General features: G+C 46.2%; 1 protein-coding gene across 8 annotated transcripts in view; it reads left to right on the forward strand.

Annotated features, from left to right (window-relative positions):
* The window catches only part of LOC120904793 (protein sickie), a 347597-nt gene that overhangs the window by 221157 nt on the left and 104043 nt on the right, over positions 1 to 22397 (forward strand). For all 8 annotated transcript variants that reach the window (XM_040315143.1, XM_040315144.1, XM_040315136.1 and 5 more), the window contains one exon: positions 20504 to 20640. In XM_040315143.1, the coding sequence (XP_040171077.1) occupies positions 20504 to 20640 (137 nt within the window). The remainder of the gene's footprint in view (positions 1 to 20503; positions 20641 to 22397) is intronic.

Genomic DNA, 22397 nt, shown 5'->3' on the forward strand with positions numbered 1-22397 from the left:
AAGCGTTCGCATTTTGTTTTGCCTTTTGCCTGTACATTTGTTCTGTTTGCTTTGCACACACCTTCCTACCGCTGCATCTGTTTTCACCTTTCGAGTAGCCAAACGGCACGGTTAGTCTGCTAGTTCCCCTTGCATCCCCAAGACAAGATCCCCGCTGAGGTGTTCCTTCAGTTTAGCCTTCACCGTAGACACGGCTTTATGCGCCGGCTCGCGTAATGCATAGCCACGACGGTGCGATGCAATTTATTGCATTTTTATGTTTCTGTACCACCGCGCCTGGGTTGGTCAGAGGTCGGGTTAAGTTGTGTCTGGCATCGAGTGAACAAGGGACAAGAAACCACAACTCTTGGGATTTAGCTTAACCCGCGTCAAAGACGTCACAGACGGTCGCTTTGATTGCCTTTTGGGAGATTCTCGTCCAAGCGTCCATGTGGTGACATTTCGCTACAGAACTCACCTTGGATGACGACACACTATCAAACTGTCAAGTTTGGCGACTTGCAACCCAACAGATCCATGCGTAGGTGCAGATCTGTGCGAGGTCGCCGCGTTCTCAAGAACCAAGAGGAATCACAAAGATGATCGTAAAACTCTCCACATCTTGGAATATGGTCCACATCGGTGACGCATTTTCGCCGTCCTCAATTAAATCCAACGTCTGGCACCACGTCTGAGCGCTCCAATGTTGCTGGCACTTTTTAATTGTCCTCACAAAAAAGTCCCACGACTCACTCCCTCCTCCAGATTTTCTCCCAGGCTTTCTGCAAGCCAGACTGTTTGATTTATTACCGTTTGCTTCGTTACCCAAACCCTACAGGACGATACAAACAGTCAACGACCTCCGACACAACGTGCAAAAGCAACTCAGCACTAGTGAGTGCGCCCGTCGTTCGATTAGCTTCGGCGCTGCTCCTGTTATTGAACGTATTTCCTTTCCAGACTATTGGCTGCATCCTGTCGGTTAATTTCCCTGCTTCGTCGCTGCCTCAATCGTTTTCGGAACAACCAAAAAAATGCGAACGATTGAAGCCGATTCCTCGCAAAGGAAAACTTGTCGAATGCAGGCCCAAAACTGGCCCAAAAGCGTCAGCTGTCGTCTGCAGCAGTCTTTTGGTCGGCGGGTAGCACGGAAGATATGACGTTTGAGCTGGCAAAGGACGTCTCGGAAGGCAGGAAAATGGGAACGCCCCCGGAACGGCGCCCGGCAAACGATGATAAATGATTATGCAAACAGTGGCACTCTGGTGTGTGCACACTGCATTGATTGAGGGTGACGGTTATGCTTGCAGAAGTCGTGATAATTGAACGTTACAAAAGTTCTACTGTATTAGAAATGCCAATACGACATCTCTTTTGTCGACATGCAGATATGGGTTATTGAACCTGGAATTTCAGGACGGAAGGATTACCAATATTGAAATAAGCTCTTATATTTGCTGAGGTAGTTCAACACTGGGCTTAATGTGATAATTGGATTTATAAATATGGAAACTATGTCCTTGGACATCCTGAAGATATTCAAGAAACATACAATATCCCAAGTAAATGGAGAATTTACTCATATTCTAGAACAAAAAATAGCAATATCCATCTGCCACGATGCACTCAAAAGATCCTGCTCAACTCAACTCGACCCCTTTGTGTCAGTCAGCAATCCTTTCAACTGCTCTCGTCGGTCGGTCGGTAGGTCGGTCTTTGTGATGTATTTTGCTGCCGGATTAATTTCAAACAACATTTCTACGGCATCCAATTCATCCGGCTCCTTTCCATACCTTTTTCCTGCTCTGTTCTTGTAATGAGCTCGTACCTGGAGCCCGCGTGTCGGCGAGCATTTCTTCGTCTATTGAATTGCAGAATATTAATCCTGCCGCTGGTGAATTGGCTGCTGCTGTACCGAACCGAAAATTCTGCAATCGACATTAGCCATATTAATCTCCCGATAGAGAAGGTACGCTACCAGCACACAAATGGCAGCACCATTCGCTTCTTGCGTGCAGAAGTGGCACTACAGGCAACGATTGAAGAACCATTAGGAAAGAGAAGAGTGCAAGTGGAGCGTTCCTCTTCTGTGCTCGTGTGTATTTCTATTGTTTTCTTTCCCCCCATCTCTCCATATCTGGTAGTTTGATCGTAGAATCTTGAGACAGCGTGATGTATAACCTTCTCAAAATCGAAGTGGAAAGTGGCCCGAAACGTGCGATGTTGTTTTTTTTCTCGCTCCCCTACTCGCTGTCGGAGGTTTGTTTTCCCACTTTTAACGGTCTGGTGCATGTCTTCATCTCCTGGCTGCACATTTGCTGCAGCTTTCGTGCAGCTTCCGTACTAAGATGGAAAATCGAATCGAGGGGAAAAACATGCAACAACAATATCACCACATCAACGTCCAATCGTGCGGAAAACGGGAAACATTCAGCTGGTTGGCTCGAACCTCGACTGGATGGGTTTGCTTTATTTCGGAACAGAACACAATAAATTGCACCTTCTACCAATGATGCATCATGACGGTGCATGGCACCGATCCGATGATGATCGTGTCATTTGCACGTCATGATTTTATGATGGAAATAAATGGACTGGCAGCGAAGAAACAACACATCAAAAACTCACCAAAAAACAACGCATTCCTCGCGGAATTAGAAGCGTTGTGGGAAAGGACATGAAGGGATTAGGTCCTGCCACGGCTAGATTGATGAGTTAAGGCAGGTTTCTTTTACGGAGGATAGGGAGCGAGCAAATCAACTTCCACTGATTGACAACCGTCGTCGAGTCACGCTTCCACAGGATAAGCACGGGATTTAGATGACACACCTCAGTACACGCCGCACGTCGTCGTCGTCGTCGTCGTCGTCCGAAAAATCCCACACCTCGCTCTTTCTGCAAGACAAATTTCAGCCGTGCGAGGGTGTCCCGAAAATTGGCTCTACTCACTTCCATCGTGTGTTTTAACAGCTCGATAAAATGAAGGGGAGAACAAAGGGAAGAAGAGACGGTTTTTGAGTTTTCATTTTTGCATATCCCAAAATGGGCAGCGGTGGATTAGAAGTATCGCCGCCCTAACGCCAGCCTGGAGAGATTCACCCCGAATCGTGTGACTCATGATGTTGATGAGTGGCTGGAAAAGTGTAGCTGACACTCGCTGACCGTAATTGAATATTATGATGCAAGCAGCGATGAGGGTGTTTAATTTTTGTGTCTGACAGGGTTGGTTGGCAGCGTGCCTTACAGTGACATGCGATAAAGAGTTTTATCCAAGCTAGGAGAGCGGCTCTTGTTGTTTAATGGGCAAGGCGAAATGTGGTCAGAATTTCAATGGAATAAAGTGCAAATCAAGTAGGAAGAGGAGAAGCAATGAAATTGTTGTTTCAATCTCTCTTTATTCCCTAGAAACTGCTTCCAATGTTCCAATGTTCCATCGCCAGCAACTTGTCAACGTCAGATGCCGCTTTGTTTGCTAGTGACATTGGCTCTGACATCGATAAACGGTCAGTATAAATGGCTTTCTGCGTGGAAAGAGCTTCTCCAAATGAGAAGTAAACGTGTGGCAAAACAGTTCTTCAAATTGAGACCACTCCCTCATTCTCTTGAAGAGCACGCGTCCCATCATCGTCTCTGGTTCGTAATGAAAGAGCAAACGTGTAATTACTATGGTTTGTGTTCTTCTGGCGCTTGATGCGTTCATGCTTGAACCATTTTCATCATAATCATCATCAGCACTAATCGAATGGAAACAACGAGTCGTCCCTTCGCTTCGGGGACGCTTAGACGCAGCACCCGAACAGAACGGCGCACTGTTAAACACCGTTTTGAGCATCAACCAGCTGGCCAGAAAGCATGTTTTCTGCAAGCGTTTTGCTACATTTGCTAGCAAAAACGACAACCCTTTCTCAACGAACCAATGTCACTGATCGACGGGAAAGAGTTTTGCTCTCTTAAGGAGAGGGACTAGTTGAACGATTGAAAATTGAATTCTTATATCCCATTTCACCGCTCCCAAACTCCACGCAGTGTGCGCTATAACATCGCTTGAAGCAACCACTTTTACGGTGCATCACTTTTCGCCAAGTGCCATTGCGCGTTCAGCGAAACGATGGAGTTATGATTATTATTCATCGGATGATTCAATATCGTACGGGGCAGCATGAGCAACTCCCAGACTGTTGCTGGATTAGTTTCAGCGCTAGTTTTCTGAAGCACACACTCTCTTGCCCCGAGCTCGCTATTCTTATTTGCTTAAGGATAATATTATTTTCCATTACGAGCAACGACCGACGGCGGGGCTAATGTTGAAAAACAGTTTCATCCAGCATGGAGAAGAGATGAAAGTACAGCCAACTCCTCTGGTGGAGACGTAGCAAAGACGTTAGGAGCAGACGGTTATGTGGACGAATTGAAACTGTACACTTCGCTTGATTGCGTTCGCTTGTGCGACGCTTATTTGCTTTCTCAAGAAAGTAGAAAAGAAAAGGATCCTTCTTTCGCATGACTTTTCATCTGTTGGGAGCGGCGAAAGAATGAACCCAGAGCACGGCTTTGTTTAACAGAGTTTGTTGAGCTACATTTGTCTTGCAGAGAGCATACTTTTGGGCGGTTTTAGCTTGTTACTTGGTTAAAAACGCCTTACAGTATGCAAGCCTTAGTGCAAAACGTTCTTCTCATTCCAATATTGACAGCTTGTTTAGATTTTACATCTCTTCTCTTTGTCTCCTGGGTCTTTCCCTTGTTGTGATGTCAAAAAAAAGAAGACACTTGCACATCACGCTTATTGCACCAAAGCATCGTCTACTGTCTCCTGTATTGAGGCATCTGGTATGCAATGAAGCAAATCCTTGTCAGCCGAATTTGATGAATTACTTCTAAGCCAACTACCACAAAAGCAAACTCCAACAAAAAAAAAAGATCAACAAATCCTCCCCATCATGCGACTAGTCGTGATTCTCTTTAACGACTCTTTGTGTGAACGGTAGCACAACCCGGCCCCTAAGCTGCCCCAGGATTCCACCATAGGATTAAGCGATTTGCCCCAGCAGAACACACAGAAGCTGACGCCGAAATTGCCTACACCTTGAAAATCCTGTAACTCCCTACCGCCCAGTGACAAACTTCATCAAATTAGCTTTTATCATTCCTTCTGCATTCTGCTCGCAATTTTCATCGTATACTAGAAATAGGAAGAGTCAGAGTAAACGAATGTATGAGTTTTTTTTTACATTTCTCCTCCCAAGGGGGGGAGGGCATGGAATTCGTGCCATGCTGCAACTCCCGGGCGGCTGCGAGTGAAATTCTTCAAAGGAAATGTAAATGCCAATGGGAAAATGCCATCCAGGCGAAACGTTGGCGCGCGCAGGTGTTGTGCAATGTGCGCTGTACGTCTGGGCCGTCTGCCCTAATGAACTGAGATGCCGCTAGCTCGATTAAATGCCGGTTTTTTTTCTTCTTGGGAGCATTTTTCGGGAGACTCCACCGTGAAGATAACAGTGTTCTTTGCGTGTCAAATTTTTCACCCCTCAAACCTAGTAACCCGGCCCATCGCTTCTGGTATCTTTGCGCCGCGGCTTGTTGCTTTTCAAAGAAACGGGAGTTCCGCCCGTAAACGATCCAGAGCAGAGCAGAGTAATTTGGTGAAAAATTGAATGTAATCTCCCAGAAGACACACGAACGATGAAGAACTGTAAACGCTGCAAAAAAGGTTGAGTTTTTTGCTTCTTTGTGTGTCTTCCGATGGCAATGCCTATGTCTGCTAGACGCAGTCGGCTGTTTGTTGGGATGTTTAATCAGATTTTCCACCAAACAGGGAAGACAGCGGCCGTGGGCGAACGAATGCTTCCCGGCACCCTTACAGACGCTTACCGCTGGCATAAATCTAGAGTAAATATGATTGATTAGACGATTTTTTCCGAAATTCTTTTATCTTCCCCACCCGCAAAGCAGTTGAGGAGCGCCATATTTAACGACACTTTCATCGTTTCTCGGGTACCAGGGGGATGAAAACGTTGATGATGGAAAGGATTTTTATTAACTTTGTGCGTGCACATTTAGTTAACGGTGGCTTTGCTCATTAGGTTAAAATAAATTTTTCGGTCTTTTTTTGACATTTTAAGGCCGCATATTCTGTTTGCCAAATGATGCTAATGTAATCTGAAACATTACTATTGCAACACTGCTTCACACCCCAAGTAAAGCGTTTGAAAGCCGAAATCTCCCATACATTACCCTTCAAAACTAGGGCAAAATGTAAAGGAAAACAAAAATCTGTCATAATACAAAACACTCTAATCGTTTGCAGTTGACTATTTGACATCAAGGCGTACATCTTCACAGCATATGCGCTGGCAGAAGGGAGATCACCAAGCCAGCCAAGAACTACCAATGTGCCGTGTTGTGTTATTTTTGGTCGTTATCACAACATCCCCAAAACACCGTACACCGCCACGATGCGCGTTTGAAATGGAGAACCTAAATAGAAAATCCGGGACGTAGAATTGTGTCTCTCCTATCTCTCGTCGCTTGTGCTGCTGGTGGTGGTGATGGTGGTGGCAGTGTCATTATCGTGGTCACGTTTGGACGACGATGCAATCGGGGAACTCCCTCCTCTTGAGGGGAGAATACGATCACGCTAAACACCCGGATCATATGCGCCACTCGGGGCCCCGGTCAATTAATCAGTCCCCGCGTTGCGTTGCGTGCGTGCGTGCGGGTTGAATTCCAAAGACCAGTAGCCGATGAGCCGCTGCGTACGCCTTTCGGTTGCGACAAAACTGTGGCTCATGCGTCGACCATTTGTACCATCCACAGTGTACCAATTAATCATAGCCAAGCTAAGCCAGCAGGTTTGACTGTGACTTCTGAGGGCTGGGCGCGCTGCTCGACACCTAAGCGACACTGATAAGCCACCGGGAAACCATCCAAATCGGGACAGGAACGCTACTGGAACGCTCTGGCCGTGGACCTGCCCCGAAGATTGATCGTTTTCGCAAACAGGGTCAAAATTAATTGGTTCGATCTTATCAGCCGTGGTGTGCCGGTGTATCAAGTTAACAAGTTTATGTCTGGTTTGGGGAGGTTTTCTTTTTTCGCTTCCCTCTCCGAGAGTATTTTATCTCGCCTTGACCGCTGTCCAGCGTTATTCAGCCCCGCCTTTGATGAGGATCCGTTGAAACTGTAAAATTATCACGTCCAAACATTTGACAAACAACGAACCAAAACACCACCAAATCTCAGCGCGTGAGATGTCTGGCAGGCTCGACGTGTTGGTTGTTGGAGTTTGCTTGGTGCTGATCGTTCGCGCTGAGGATGCTTCCATTTTTGGGTAAACAAGGACTTGTACAAGTTGCGTGCGGTGACTCCAAAAGCCCAAGACAACGCAAGAACACGTTTTTGCGGTCTTTCAGTTTGCCTGGCCTGCCAGCGGTCGGCAATTTATGTCTAATGTGTCTGAGATTTTCTGATCACCGCCTTATTTGTTTCAATTTAAACGCTCATTTGCAAAGTCTTGCCAAATTATCTGCCACTCTCCTGAATCGCCAGACGACTTGCTGCGCTAGAGCTGGGCCCTCAAAACATCTCAACTTTATCGATTGATCGTCTCCAACTGATAACGCATCAGCAAGACAGTTTCTTTTGGTTGGTTGGGAACCACCGTACAACATCACGTGCCTTTTGGACACATGTAGGTTAAGGTTCTATATCCAAAACAGGGACCATAAACAATGTTTTCTCCTGTTGTGGCTTAAGCGGATTGAGCAACTTTTTCGTTCCAAAAACCCGATTCAACGTGGGCGATTGATTGTGCAGTCGTGCTGCCACATTGCTCCAGAAGACATGGTGTTCGTTAGATGAAACGAAGAGAATCTGCACGATCTCCTCCACTTGGTGGCGTCACGGTGACATTCGATTGCATTCGGAAGACAAACAACTGCAAGCTTTATTTATAGCGCCGTAGTAGCCAACACACCGCGGAATCAACTTTAAACGACCGCGACTCCCAGACTTATTGGTTTGCTGAAGATTGGTGGCGCATGGGGGGCGTGTAGCGATTATATGTAATTTTCCTGCCCTCTTTTGCTCTCCTCTCTCTCTGTAGTCCGACAAGAGTCGGTTGGGTCGTTGTAAGCGTAGAAGCTCCAAGCGCGTAAATTGATAAATGTTAATCCTCTTAGCTTTGGAGCTGCAATTATCGGTTCTCCGGTCTAGGCTAAGGGGGGGATTCGTCTGCTGAAGCTGCACCTTCAAGACAGCGTCCCCTTTGCATGCGGTGCATGTTTGCCATGTCTGGCAACGCGCAAAGTCTTACCCATTAAATGGCGATATTAATTAACGCCTCGATCCCGCTGTTCATCGTCTTCGCGTGGAAGCTGGTGGGCCCAGCTCGCTGTGTGGTTGTGAAAGCCCGAGACCCACCAACCCCCAGTATCCTGCTTCGCTAAAGCTTCTAGTGTTTGAAACGCTGGCTAGACTGGGTGTGAGACGGTGCAGTTGGATGGAAATTAATTAAGCCCTACGATAAAACTGAATCATCTGGTTCCGGGGGAAGGTGAGGTAGCCTAGTAGTTGGAGTATTAATCTTGAGTTCGATTTGTGTTCCCGAGCGCCACACTGAACGACGAAGCGTATACGGAAGGCTATGGAGGAGAGTGTTACAAAGTTGCATTAAATGATACTATCTGCTCACTGGTACAGGTTCTTCGTTGATGGAGGCCTTTTTATGATTTCAACGTTAGTTGTAGGAAATGGTTATTCAAATTGTGATTGGTTTTTTCGTGCATAAATAAGGCTCGGCTTTACACTGTGTATCAACGTTTGCCACAAAACACGCCTGCCAGTAAACCGTGAACCGTGATGTTCCGTGCGTGACTCCGTTCGCCCACGAAACACGTGTTACAGCAATCTCTATCTCCAAAAATAAAAAAAAACCGCACTCACACAAAACAGCCAAGTGAACAAATCCTTTTCACGTCGAAGTGATTGCCACGGAAGCATTAAAGCATTACATCGTACGATGTGCTGTGTACGCCTGTTCTGTGCCGTTCGACGACAGTGAGCTGATCCGACAACAATAATCTCACGGGCACGGTTGCCAGACCAGACACAATGCCGGCACAAGTGCTCTACTAGATACCCGCGTGTTGTTCAGCGATCAGTAGAGGAAGTGGGGGAAAGCTTGCTTTCTTGTGAATTTTCCTGTGCAGCCGCATAGCAGGATGGGAAACTCGTCGTCATCGTCGTCGTCACGCAACGAAAAAGGACGAAAGTGTCGCAGCTTACCGAACTCACCGGATGTACGAAGGTAAATCGTTTACAGTGTTCAGCGCTTTTTTTTCTCAACCCCTTCTTTGCTATTGTCTAAAACGTTAGTTGCCGAGAGATGGTGCTTTTGCCTTGCCCAGCGCATGATTGACACAAAAGACAATATTCTCAACACCCGATGGAATACTGGCTGTGCTTATCAGCATGCTTTTAAGAAAGAATGTTCCGTGCCAAAGAAGTGCATCCATGCGATGAAGAGTTTTTCTTCCATAAAAGACTTCAAGAATATCGTTAAAAGTATGGTACGGTAGTGCACATTGCATACTTTAAGGCGTGTTTGGGTGAGAATTTCAGTATAAACCCGTTTTTTATTGACAGTTTTCTCTATTTACCATATTAATATCTCGTCATGTGTTTATTTCTTTGTATGCCTTGTCGTCTGGGTCGTGCTTCATGCACTTGCAGCTTGAACAATACCGTCTCCGGTGAACGTCCCCAACGAGTATGATGCTGAAACGAATGTGAATTATTCAGAAGAGCACTCTGAGCTAAGCGGAAGGAAATAAATTTCAAAAATTTGCATATACTACACTCCTCCAACCTGCAAACCGAGAGCGATTTCACGTACTGCAATAGTTATGAATATTCTCTTGCCCCCTCTAAAACATCCACTCAGACGTGATTATGTTGGGAGATGTTATAGGAAAACGATACGCTTATAATTTCCCCCCAACGGTACGTGCTGCTAGATCACATGTTTTACGCCATTCCGGCTTTCTTTTGCGCGCGGGTACTCGACCTTACTCCCAAGTGTTGGATCTCACGTTTCTATCTAAACACTTTGCCGAAGAGTGGATGATGCCGATTGATGGCTTTTCCATTTTGTCCCACGTTGTCTCAAATCACCACACATTAACACCGTGGTTCAGTGCTCTTCACGCGGTTGCCGGCATGGTCCGGCAAACGTTTTCGCACTTGCTGTTAATGTTTGCCACCTCAGACTAAAGCCTTCAAAGCCTATGCTACACACCGACACTCAACTCGTGGCGATCGATTTCAGTTTGAAACCGAATCCTTCCTACTGACGATTGTATTGCACCACCCTCAGGTGCACAGTCTGGAGTTCCATCTGTCTGGAGGACCCTCCTTCAGTTCGGTTTCAGTTCAATTCAAAGCGACTGTTATTACCACCTTACCTTCGAAGTCAGCTCAATGACCCTGCAATGCAAGTACGCTCTCCACCCACCGAACGATCACGCTGGCTGCAATTACCGGCTAATTTCATCAGACAACAAAACAAACGCTCTCCACCACCACCATTCCGGAAGATGACGGCAAAATGGTAATGAGCGAGAGGTCGCCGTGTCGCCTACAACGGCCCAATGAATCACGACGCAAATCAAATCAGCTCCAGCGGGGAATGATACTCGTGACGCCACCGAACTCCAAAAGGGCACCAACCCGTTTTGGTTGTCACTTGTTTCCTCCGGGACAAGTTTCCACCATCCCCGTCTTCACACCCAATTGCGAAAAGGGAAGGTACGCTAATGAGTGCATTGTTCCACTCCAATCTACCATCGAGGTTCTTTGGTGTAGTGTGATTCTGTGTGAAGTTTCTACCTGATGTCGCGCAATCGGTGCAATTAAGCGACATTTTTAAGCTCGCAAGTAGATGACTCTCCGTGACCCTTCCAATAGTTTTGTGTCCCATTTTGGAGCTACCTTCTGGTGGATTTCCGCGCTCAATAAATTAGCCCATAATTGTCGGGTTCCATTGGCGTATCAGATGACGAGCGGTCGAGATTGTATAAGTGTACGCCCTCGGTTTTTGGGGATTTTAAAAAAATTTGGCGTTCCAAACACACAGCTCCAACGGTAAATCGGGGACCGACTTTTGGCACCTGCCCACCCGAAACACCGTGGGCAAAATATGGCATTAATTCACGCAAACGGAGACGCCTCCAAACGGCGTTGGCTTCTTTATGGTCACTGCGGGTTTTGTACGGATTGTATCATCAGCAATACCATAGTGGAAAGTGTTTTTTTCAGGTGGGCGCCCCAAACCAAAGGTGTCGAATGTCCAGACTTTTACATTTTTCTTTTCACTATTTTGCATTCCGTTTTCAATCGCAGTCAAGGCGTGGGACTTTATCCTCCCTACATGAGACTAACGAAAGGCATACAAGTTTTTAATTAACTCCGAACGTACGATCTCTTCCAGTGTGACCTCGCTCAATGTTTTTGTGGTTCTTGTAATGTTCTTGTGATTGAAGCAGATGATGGGGTACTGTGGGTACAAGTTTTTCCTATTTGTCATCCATTAAAATTCAATTTATTCATTACCATTATTAATGATCAATCTACTTGCATGCCCGTTCGGTGCACGGTCTCCATCACATCATCTTTCACACGTCCCATTAGCTGTCTCATATAATTTAGTGTCTACACCCTAACTCCACAACCAACTAGGAATAAAACATAGGAAGAAATGTGGTGTAAGAAATAGAACGTTCCACTCCCGGCAACTTCCGAACGAGTCACGACCAGCTGACTGTCACAAACCCCGTACCAAACCCTTTATGGAGTTTCGGGTACGGCTAAAATTAGCCTTCCCAAACGCTACGACAACGACGCGCGCATGGTGCGGTTGCGGCTTCTCCCGATTGAATAATAATATCGTTCTTTGTGCATGGCCCCCAGTGCCGGTGGGGCGGTAATGGTCGCAGAAGATGATGCATCCTTTCGTGCTGAATCATACTGTGTGCTTAGGTTTTGCTGTTTGCGTTGCAAGAGAAAAATAAAGCATCCATGCAATGCTGCCAGGGTGCATTTTCATGTGTCAACTACAGTTTCTAGCGGCAGTAGTGGGATAAAAAAACGGTTGGATGAATCAGCTGCAAGATTGACACATTTTTTGGACAATCATCATGTTTTGATGGTGATGGAAGTGTGCAATGTGCTTTGTGTAGAGCTTAATAAATGACGCTGATGGTTGCTAGATTCGAATGTTTTGTTCACGCTGTTGTGTTGATGTACGAAGCATTGCAGATATTATTATCTCACTAATGGTGTGGTAGATATTGTTCCACATTCTCGCAAAGCTCTTCGCTAAGAAGAGAAACAGTGTGAGAAAGTTTCGGCATGCTTCTCTTCATTTCCATGATCGATAAATCTTTGCTTCCAACTATTCCTATGATTCTAAGAACTTCAAAAAAAAGATACAGCACCTAGCTGCGACATAAATTACAATCATTGCTTTATGAGTTTCGAGAGCTCCAGCTCGTTCCAGCGCGAACCTGAATGTTTCATTCGTCCCCAAATACACCGACGGTCGAACACTATTAACTACGCTTCCGCTATCGGCCATCAAAAACAGACAGTTGTCGACCGCCGTTTATTGCTATTGGCCACAACCAAATCCACTTCTCAAACTGTCATCAGAAATAGAAATAGGCAAACAGGCGATGCGTTACGATCCGATCATCGTCACCATCATCATCATCGATTTACGACCGACAACGCTTGCAGGGGCAGTGTTCGGTTTTTGGAGAGACTCGCCCCGAGGTCCAACCAAAACGTCAACGACCGGTTATGTCGTACCGTGCCATGCTTCTAACGCTCGCGACCGGACCGGATGGCCAAACGTTCGCCGACAATTCTGCCGAAAAAGCCCGTAAAAATAACTTCTCCCGTCCGCGGTTCTCCAGTGCGCCCTACCTATATTGAAGTCGTTCGTACGGAGACACGCGGACGATTGTGAGTAGTAGCCTAAGGCATTGGGTCAAAAGTGCTTCGGTTGCTCTCCGTAGTTGATGGATCTTTTGGAATGGGGGAGTTTGGAGCAGCGGAAAGCCTCCGGCAAATGATCGATCCGGCGTGTGTAACAAGCGCGTTCTGAGGCCGGTTTCGTATTTGCCGGTTTTTGAATGCCGTTGTTCGCTTTTCCTTTCCATTTCCTTCGCCTCCCGCCAGGCGTTGTTTGGTTGGGTCAAAGTGCGCGATAATAATTGCAACTAGAATGTTTGCCAAACTTTATCGAAAAAGCACGGGAATTTATTCGAGCACGGCTTCGTATTGTGTTGTGGCAATTAGTTCCATCTCAATGTTTCAATGTGCTAAGAGGGGGTGAAGAAAAAAAATCACAACTTGGATCCATTTCGATATATTTGGAATCACACTTTGCTATCCCGTTGGCCGCGTAAAGACGCAACTCAATTTAAAACAGATGCTGTTTTGCGTCCAAATAACAAAACGAAGAAAGGGAGCAAAAAAAAGTTATGCTTTGCCCTTCCCTCACGCGTTCACAATCAAAACTTTATTCGATCAATAGCAGCAGAAGCGAAAACGGAAAAGAAACCCCGGGGAAGAGCAAGTTTTTGAATTTGTGCTGCCAATTTTTCATATGATCTTTGAACTTCTGACGCTCGCCGTCGTTGAGTGGGAAAATCGGCTTGGAGTAGTCGGCAAGACGCATTTCAGTTTTGGTTTGGTGCCTCATGCATTGGGGAATGATATATTTGAACGCTTGGGGTACCTTTTGGGACGATTTTGAACTCGAAACTGGCAGCATCTTGAGAGCATCGTATCATATTTTCAAAGTTTTTCAAGTGGAGAAAACCAAACCGTCTAAAATTGCTGATTCGCCTGGAAAAAAGACTTTAAATTATGAACGGGGATATCGTTTTACTTACACATCACACCGCATGACGGTGTGATTACCCTTCTCAACGGCAGATTGATCAAGTCATCAAATGCATCCCCTTCGTGCCAATGAGACTGAATGACATGAGCCTGTCAGACAATGTGCCTGCTATATGCCCACACGGACGACATTCGCTCATAATCATACCGTTGGCTGTAATTAACTCGATGAGCGAGGGAGTCTCTAAGCCCCAACGTTTCGTGCACAGCAATCTCCTTAAAGCGCAAGAATCGCAAGAAGTCATCATGTCTCGCGAGGTTTGCACGAGAGGCAATAAATATTGGAAAACTGCACACACGATACTCATAAAAACGGAGCATTAATAAGCCATACCCAGCGGATTTTGCAGCCTGAAGGCTTCTTTTTTTTCTCGCTGCACATCGAATGCACCACGAATACCGCGACGGTTTTGCGTAGGTGTCGGGGCACGGCTCGGTTGTACCTTAATGAAGTCTCCCTTGTACCTAAAGGTGGCACGCTCTGTGGAGTCATCCGGCGATGGCATAAAACTCGGGATGGCATGTCTGGGTGTGTGGTTTTTTTCTTCTTCTGCTGTATCTCACTGTCTGGCTCATAATCTCCCGCCCAAGGTTTTTATTCAGGTGGGCCGTGATACATCGAGTGACTTCTTGCAGGCCGTTTCTTCTGGTTTCGCTGGTACCATTCCCACATGCTCTCTGCTGCAGCGAAGATGTTCGAGTTCGATCAATCAACTTGAAAGGGGGATAAGGGGCGCTACTAAACCGTTTCGATCGTGTACCGGTAGCGCTTGGCAACTGGAGCTTCAACCTGGTTCCTGGGAAGGCTATAAAAAAGAGTTCACCAAGCGTCCCTGAAGAATGAGGAACTGAAGATCATCTCGCCACTCCAAACACACACAAAGCCAGCGAGCGTAGGCGATCTCATATACACACAGTTATTAATGACAATGCATTAACGGACTATTTCCATCTCGGAAATGGATTTTGAGTGTGTCAGGGACCTCTCGGATGCCCGCTTTGGGGCTTACTTCGTGCTGGAACTGCAGCAACCGTGGGCTAAGGCGCGCGCGCGTCCCAAAGCCATCCAAATGAGTGTGACAAACAAAAGTCGAGTAAGTCACGATCAAAGCCCGCAAATAAGTCGTCTAAACGATGCTGATCGCAGCAAAAAGCTGAAAAGACCACAACATATTTCATACCCAATGTGGAACGGGGCTTTTCAAGAAGGTTTACTTCGGCCACATGGTGACGTTGTACATTTTAAAGATTTATGTCCAAGCGGGCATTAGGTTTTTTTTTGTGGACGATGGGTATTAAAGCAAATGGAACACATCTTTGTGAAAACTTGTTGGCACGATAACTGGATCGGAACGAATTGCCAGTTTCGGGGAGAGACGACCATTCCCGACACGTGCTCGTCTTCGCTGTTGAGTGTGACTTTCTTTCTGCCGCCTCGCAATAGATCATTTGGAATGGAGAGGAGCATTTAAACGCCACACAAACATGGGACGCCAACAAACAATCGCTGGCGCTCTAAAGCCACGGTGGGTTTTATGATAATTAACGCCCTTTTTAGATACCAAATGAGTAACATCAAAGAGTGGGGGAAAAGGAATGTCTCTTTTTGCTTTTTTGTCTCTCTCTCTCTTTCTCTATGAACCTTCGAAAATTAGAATGTGAAGATGAGGTTTTCATGCTGACAGCTTCGGATGCTTTTGAGGGGTTGGGGTTTTTTTACGACTTACACACAAATCAAACCGTATCGTACGCCCTCTTCTGCTGTCTCTCTTTAAAACGCACAGTTTGACAGAGCACAGCCGCATCGGCTCTGATCAACTTTTACTACAAAACAGAAATAAATTATGCAACCACTCAATCGTCCGCTCAAACGATGCACTAACTGTCGGCTGCGGGAAACCCGTACCCAAACACACACGTACACCGACCCTGCGTGATGGAGAAATGCTCAACCTTTAACCTCCTTTTTGCAAAGTGGTTCTTGGACCGGTTCGTTCTATGTGCGTCTCGCGTGTGTCGATGGGTGGAATTGGATTTTACCTTCGCCGAGGCTGGACCAAATGCGCCACCACCGATGCACCTTTCCTAAATAGGTAATATCCACTTTTCGCAGGCCGCTTTCGACGGTTTGTCCGGCCGGTTCTTGAAATGGTTGTTGCAAATGAAATGCTACAGTGAATGACAAAACGTGCGATCAGTGCGAAGTTTGTTCAACACAAGATTGTTGATTGTGGTGCGTTGGTGGAGATGCAAATGCTGGATAGAGTCTGATGTACGCTACTGTAGCTGTTGAAAAATTCATCGAGACGGAAATCGAGAAACGTACGATCGTAAAACAGAAAATTGTATTTTTATGTTCTTGTGATCGTTTGGATACCATCTTTTGTATGCAAAACACGCGTCGATACAAATAAACTGTAGAGATATTCTTAAATTATAAACAAACATGTAAGATTTAAGGATTCATTGCAAATTATATTAAACTAGTGAAGAATGAGCCTTTTCTCTGTCTTGGATCATTATGAAAAGATCGTTTCATGTTTGTTCTATTTTTTAATAATATTTTGAGATACTGATTCCAGCGTAGGCCTCTTCCATTTAAATGTAGGACAAACATTATTCTTAACTTCCTAATCATTGTCACACCAACGTTAACAAGCAAAAGAAATCGCCCCGGTAAACCTTAACTAACAACGTATTCTACGTCATTCTTCCCTCAAACTCTAATCCTAAGCCCAGGAGAAAAAAAAGATTAGCATCAATTATGAGACGAGTTCAACATTCCAACGAGTGTGACCTCCTCTCGCAACGGCACAACCACGGTGCGTTCTAAAGCCTGGTTGCCTTAATTAACGAGCCAAACAGCACATCCATCCAGCGGGCAGCGAAGACATCGATCTGCTTTGCTCCGTCCCGACACACTGCGCCGTTGACCCAATTAGCACCGGCTACTAATCACCTCGCTCCCCGGGCACACACACACACACAGTTCAACTCGCCGGTTAAGTTAAATCGATTCAAAGATCGATCCATCGATCAGCGGACGTACGCAAAGCGATCGCCATCCCCGGCTCCTCGGGGCTGTCAAACGGATCGATTGATTTTTAAAAAGACGTGACATTTTTGTTGCTCCTCAAGCTCCGCGGCACGAGAGCATCGATCTAATTGTGTGTCTGTGTGTTTTGATGGCTTGGGTTCATTTTCTCTCAACGCCTTCGTCTTCGGCCGGCTGGAAGTCGCGCGGAAATGTGTCAGCTCGCTAGAAGAGCCAGTGGGTAGGACTGTAGAATCCCAAGAACGAGAAAGAATGAATCGAACGTAAAACTCACAACAAAGTTTTATTTTTAAGCCGCTGCTTCGGAGCTCGTCTCCACTTGCAGAACCGTTCGATGTGTTCTTTTCGCTCTTACGTTCTTTCTGGTGGTTGTTTGTGCAGCTTGGTACCGTGTGTGTACGATTGGGCGTTGTTTAGATGTGGGCAGCAAACAGTTGCCAGAATTTTAGGCAGATTTTCTTGTCGTCTTGCAGTTGTTCCGAAGTGTACTCAAAGCCGCTCCGTGGAGGAAGCAAAGTTTGTTTTATCAACTGCTTTGTTTAGGTCCAAAAATGGAGTATTCTGAACAGAAGCTGCTGGATTATTTCCACCTTGGGTTTGTGTTTGAGCCCTGACATCGAGATTCGTTCCGCATGATGTCTAGAAACATGTTCAACAAACAGCTGCTGTAGAGTCGTCCGCTCGGATGTGGAACGACGATCGCCCCGAAGGCGATCTTAAGCGTCCCGACTTGAAATCATTCACAAGTCTGCATAGTCTACAGGCCGTGACCGTTGCAGATCTTAATTTTTTTCTCTACTCTACTTCTTCATGGAACCACATTCACCTCTTTCGTTCTGCAATTTCTCACACCTCGGTAGCGGAAACGTAATTAAATACATCATCGCTTCGCTCTCGTATGAAAAGACCCACCAGAGGATGTCCAGAACCAACTGCACAGGACTGGGAGAGAGAGAAAGCATCCCGTAAGGGGATGACATTCTGCAACGAATCGCTGCAACTGTACGCAAAGCAAAATTGCGTTGACTTCCTGTTGCAAAGTAAATTGATATGAAAAATCTTGTGCACTGTCTTGTGTTGCAGTGGTTGCCAACATTTTCAAACAGCTCTTGAACGCTCCCTTGCTCCCCAGTGATGATGATGCAACCTAAAAATAAAGAGCATAAAATATTGAACCCAAAGTGCCTTACATGTGGACACACAAGGAGTACACAAACGAAAGAGGTTGGCACATTGAATGTTTAACTTCTTCTTCGAGCTGAAGGTTGGACACTTCTTCCCGTGAAGCCGAGCGGGCCTGCAAACCGCAAGAGACTGTGATGCTCGTAAAAGTGTACCGCACCGAGCGTTTCGCTAGTTTTCTTTCGGGTTTAGTTTTATTTTACCAGCCACTAACTTCTATTACGACCAGCGCTGCACGTTCAAGTAGGCCCGTGTTGTACGTAATTTTGCATCGCCACGTTCGGGAAAGCGATCTCTGAGCTATGTAGAGAAGGGTTATGTAGTCCAACGTACTTCGGCGTGCGGACAAATTGATCCGTTCAGAGAGTGGAAAAGCCTCACTAAGAAGCATATGCAAAACCCAGGTGAAACGTCTTGCATTATCCACAGCGCTCCCTGTGTCATGTGTCAACCGCAAGAGACCGTACCAGTGGGCCCAAGCCACCTGATAATCTTCCTGGATGAATCGTGGTCAGTGAAAGTTGTTGGTTTGCTTTCTTCAAAGACCTCACTGTTTACGCTTTCATCATGCAAACTTTCCACGCAAAACCTCTGTCCAATGCATTCAAGAACAAAACTCCATCACTGTAGCGTTCTACAAATCACACTGGCACAGGAGCAATGTGTGAAGAGCAGGTTCCGGTGATCAATAATAATGGTGCCATTTCCGTCCGTTTGTCCGCACTAATAATCGAGCTTGGGAGGTGAAGTTGACCATCGTTCATCGTGGTGCTGGTGGTACTCATAAATAATTTATTGCGCCCAGGTAGTAGTAGTAGTAGGTACCGTTCGGCACTAATTGCCACGGTGTGATTCGCTTCGGTTCAGTCGAAACGCGGTTTCAGCGCGGCTCTGTCAATGAACTTCAGCCGTTTGAAGTTCGCGGGCGGGTCCTCTAGATGAGGTGAGGCTCTTTATTTTTGCTTTACTGATTGTTTCGCTGTTCGCTGAACTCTATCGCCTGGTTGGGGTCAGCTTAACGGCTGTCCAGCTGTGCAATCGGATGTTCTTGGAACGTGGGGTAAGGTCTCGAATGGGTAAACAGTTGACAGTTGAGCGGGTGCAGTCGTGTTGTGACTGCGGGTACTAGCGAGCCTGCTGGTGTATAGATGTGCAACAGCTGTCTGAGTTTTATCCATCTCGTGTTGCCACTTTGCTTCATATTCTGGTAACACCAGAAGCCTCCAATACTCGGGATGATTTAAAGCGGTCTGGAGAGCATGGTAAGCAGTGGCTGTGGCCCGTAACGCCCACCAACCGAACCTGAAAACCCGTTCCCTGATCTCGTTTCCACCACGATTGGTGATGAATAGCAAGAGGAGAAGATGCGTGCCGGTCAGAAAGGGGCGGGAGGACTCATTTAATATTCTACCATCGCACACGCGAAACACACCAGCCACCGGCACACGTCTGCTGCAACGCCATGCAACCACCAATGCAGCTGGAACTGGACCAACCTGGTGCTTCGGGGAGAAGTGGAGGACCAGAATTAGCAATCACTGCACCACACTTGGACCGCTTTTCTCAGACAGAAAAAACCCCGGTAGCAAAACATTCACCACGACATGTCGCCGCCTGACAGAGCATTGGGAGCAACAAAAAAAACACACACCACACTCTCTTCAGATCCCGTTAATGGGTCAAATTTATCACACCTTTTTCACGCCGCTACGGTTCCCTGTGCTGCGGGAAGTCATCCAAAGACTTTGGAGAAAGATTAAGCTTCCATCATACCGGCGAAGGGATGGGCTGCTGCTTCTTCATCGCCAACGGCAACGAAACGGCATATCGGAGGTCTAATCTGCCGAGGGTTGAATCTAATTTAATTATGCAAATGTGCTTGGGTTGATGCTGCCGTTGCTGCTGTCGATCGAAACGATGATGATGATGCTAATGATAGGAGGCTCTGCTTGTGTAGGCATCCGTACGAGCGTATGCCACTGCATCGAAGGTCGCTCGTTTCGTGTTTGGGTCACTTGCGTTTGTGTACTGAAAAGGGGAACCGCCCGACCGTGCTACGACCATCAACGGCCTCCTCCTACATAATCGAGCACGCATTTGCATAAACTCTGTCCCATTTCATTTTCCGATATCAATTTGTTTCCCGAACGGTTTGATAGTTTCAGCAGCTTCAAACTTTCCCCGTGGAAGTTTGGTCACTTTGCACCACCATTCCACAGAGGATGATTGACTTTTCGGGACAACAAACAAACTTCACAGCGTCTCATCAACCTCTGAAACACCTTTTGCTTATGGTTCCTTCCTCTTCTTCTCTCTTTGCAGACAACTTCCGGTACCGTACGCAAAGGCAGGCGTTAATGGCGGCACAGCAATACCGCTGCCGGCGACCGTGCTGGTCACGCGGCGATGTCCACCGGACAAAGTGCGCCCGCTGCCACCGACACCGAATCAGCAGACGGGTAAGTGAGATCTTCCAACGACGAGGTGTGACTGCGAGCTGAGAGAAGATGGTGGACCATTGGGTGGACAACAATCCCGTTGTATCTTCGCAAACTCCTGAAGCAGAATAGAACGCGGGAACGAGCATGGCTGTTAATTAGTTTTCCACTTCGCGTCGTGTGCCAAGGGATAAGAAACCGTGCGATGAAACTTTAAACTTAAACAGGATTTTGCTTGATGTCCGTTCATTTGGACACTTTCTGAAGGTTGGAGAGCAGTTTGAAATGGAACCAAATGTGTTCGTCGTGGACGGTTGAGAATATTTGTCAAGGAAACAATGAGCTGTGCATCATTTGCATTTATCATGCCAATTGTAAATCATAATGGTTAGCAGAACGAACGTTTTGCTCTCGCATCCCAAATTGATAGAATAATTAAGAATACTAAAGTAGCACAAGATTCATGCGTCAAAGGACAAAGAAACTTGGGGACCTTTTGTTTGATTTTGAAGTAGTTCAGTAGTTTCATTCAGTGAAGGTAGCTTGAAAGTTTCATCGTTTAATTCCAAGAAGCAGTCCACTCGAAAGTCTAGTAACCTGTCCACAAAACTGCAATGGTTGATTGCACTCGTTTGCTCTCTTTCTGTAGATTCTCTGATTTACAAAATGTGTCCTGAGTGGAATTTTCAAATTAGCATACGAGAGATCTATTTACATACCATATTATCCAGAATTTGTCCGGGCTTTGCGTATGCTAGTTATGAACAGAGTACAGCTTCGATTTCAAATACACCTGCAGTGGCCCCTTCGAGTACGAGAACGGCAAAGCCCACAAACGGCAATTAAAATGAAATTCGATTAAAATTCATCGTTTATCTGAACGAGCACGCTCGGCTCATACGGAGAGGATGAAAACACTGCCACAACAGCTCAAAACACCCTCGTAGCCTCGGATGTTGCACGTCGGAAGCAGAGGGGTTTTGTGAAATAAAAGTCTCACCAAAGTCCAATTAGAATGAGGCTGCGTCCGTACGAGCTCATACAGCATGTTTAATCTCCTATAAATTAATTATAAACAAGTTCCTCCTACTGTCTCCGTGTCCAGTCCAGGGGCACTTCCAACCCGAACCCGAACTGCATCATCTAGGAGTTCCAGCTTAGGTAGGTCAGCATTGATGCGCTTTGGGAGCACCACATGATAGCTAGTTTTACTGCAAGATAAACTTTATCCCACTGCTACACTACTGTTGTCCACCACTGTACTGTTGTTCTGGAGTTATCTCATATTCCAAACTTTTACAAACTGACCCTAGCCAAAAGGCTAGTGGTGTGCGAGAGAGGTTTTAGAGGTCTGATGTACCCCGGTATAGTATCGGCAGGCAGCTTCGAAACATTAAGCTAAATAATAAATTATCCAGCCAGTGCTCTCGAATTCCGTGCCGGGACGGAGGGAATCCTTTCGGAAATGTTCGGTGAAGTATCATCATCTCCATGTCTCGCCAATGTTTGCAGTGCTCCTGCGGGACTCATAGTAACGGAATCGAAAACACTCGTCCTCGAAAGGGTTCATGGTTCATGGAGAGTTAATGCTACACTCGATGCTGGATGATGCTCTACCGTTTTTAACTACACCACCATTTTGGCTCCTGTAGTATGCGAACCATTTCTCATTATTTGTAGATTTTAAATTCATGTCCCCGGCGCTACCATCTTCTCGTCTCATCTCGCCATCTCGATGTCACATTACCATACCTACAGACACACACACCAGATAAGCT

This window comes from Anopheles arabiensis, chromosome 3 (genome assembly GCF_016920715.1).
Source record: "Anopheles arabiensis isolate DONGOLA chromosome 3, AaraD3, whole genome shotgun sequence".
Classification (NCBI taxonomy): Eukaryota; Metazoa; Arthropoda; class Insecta; order Diptera; family Culicidae; genus Anopheles; species Anopheles arabiensis.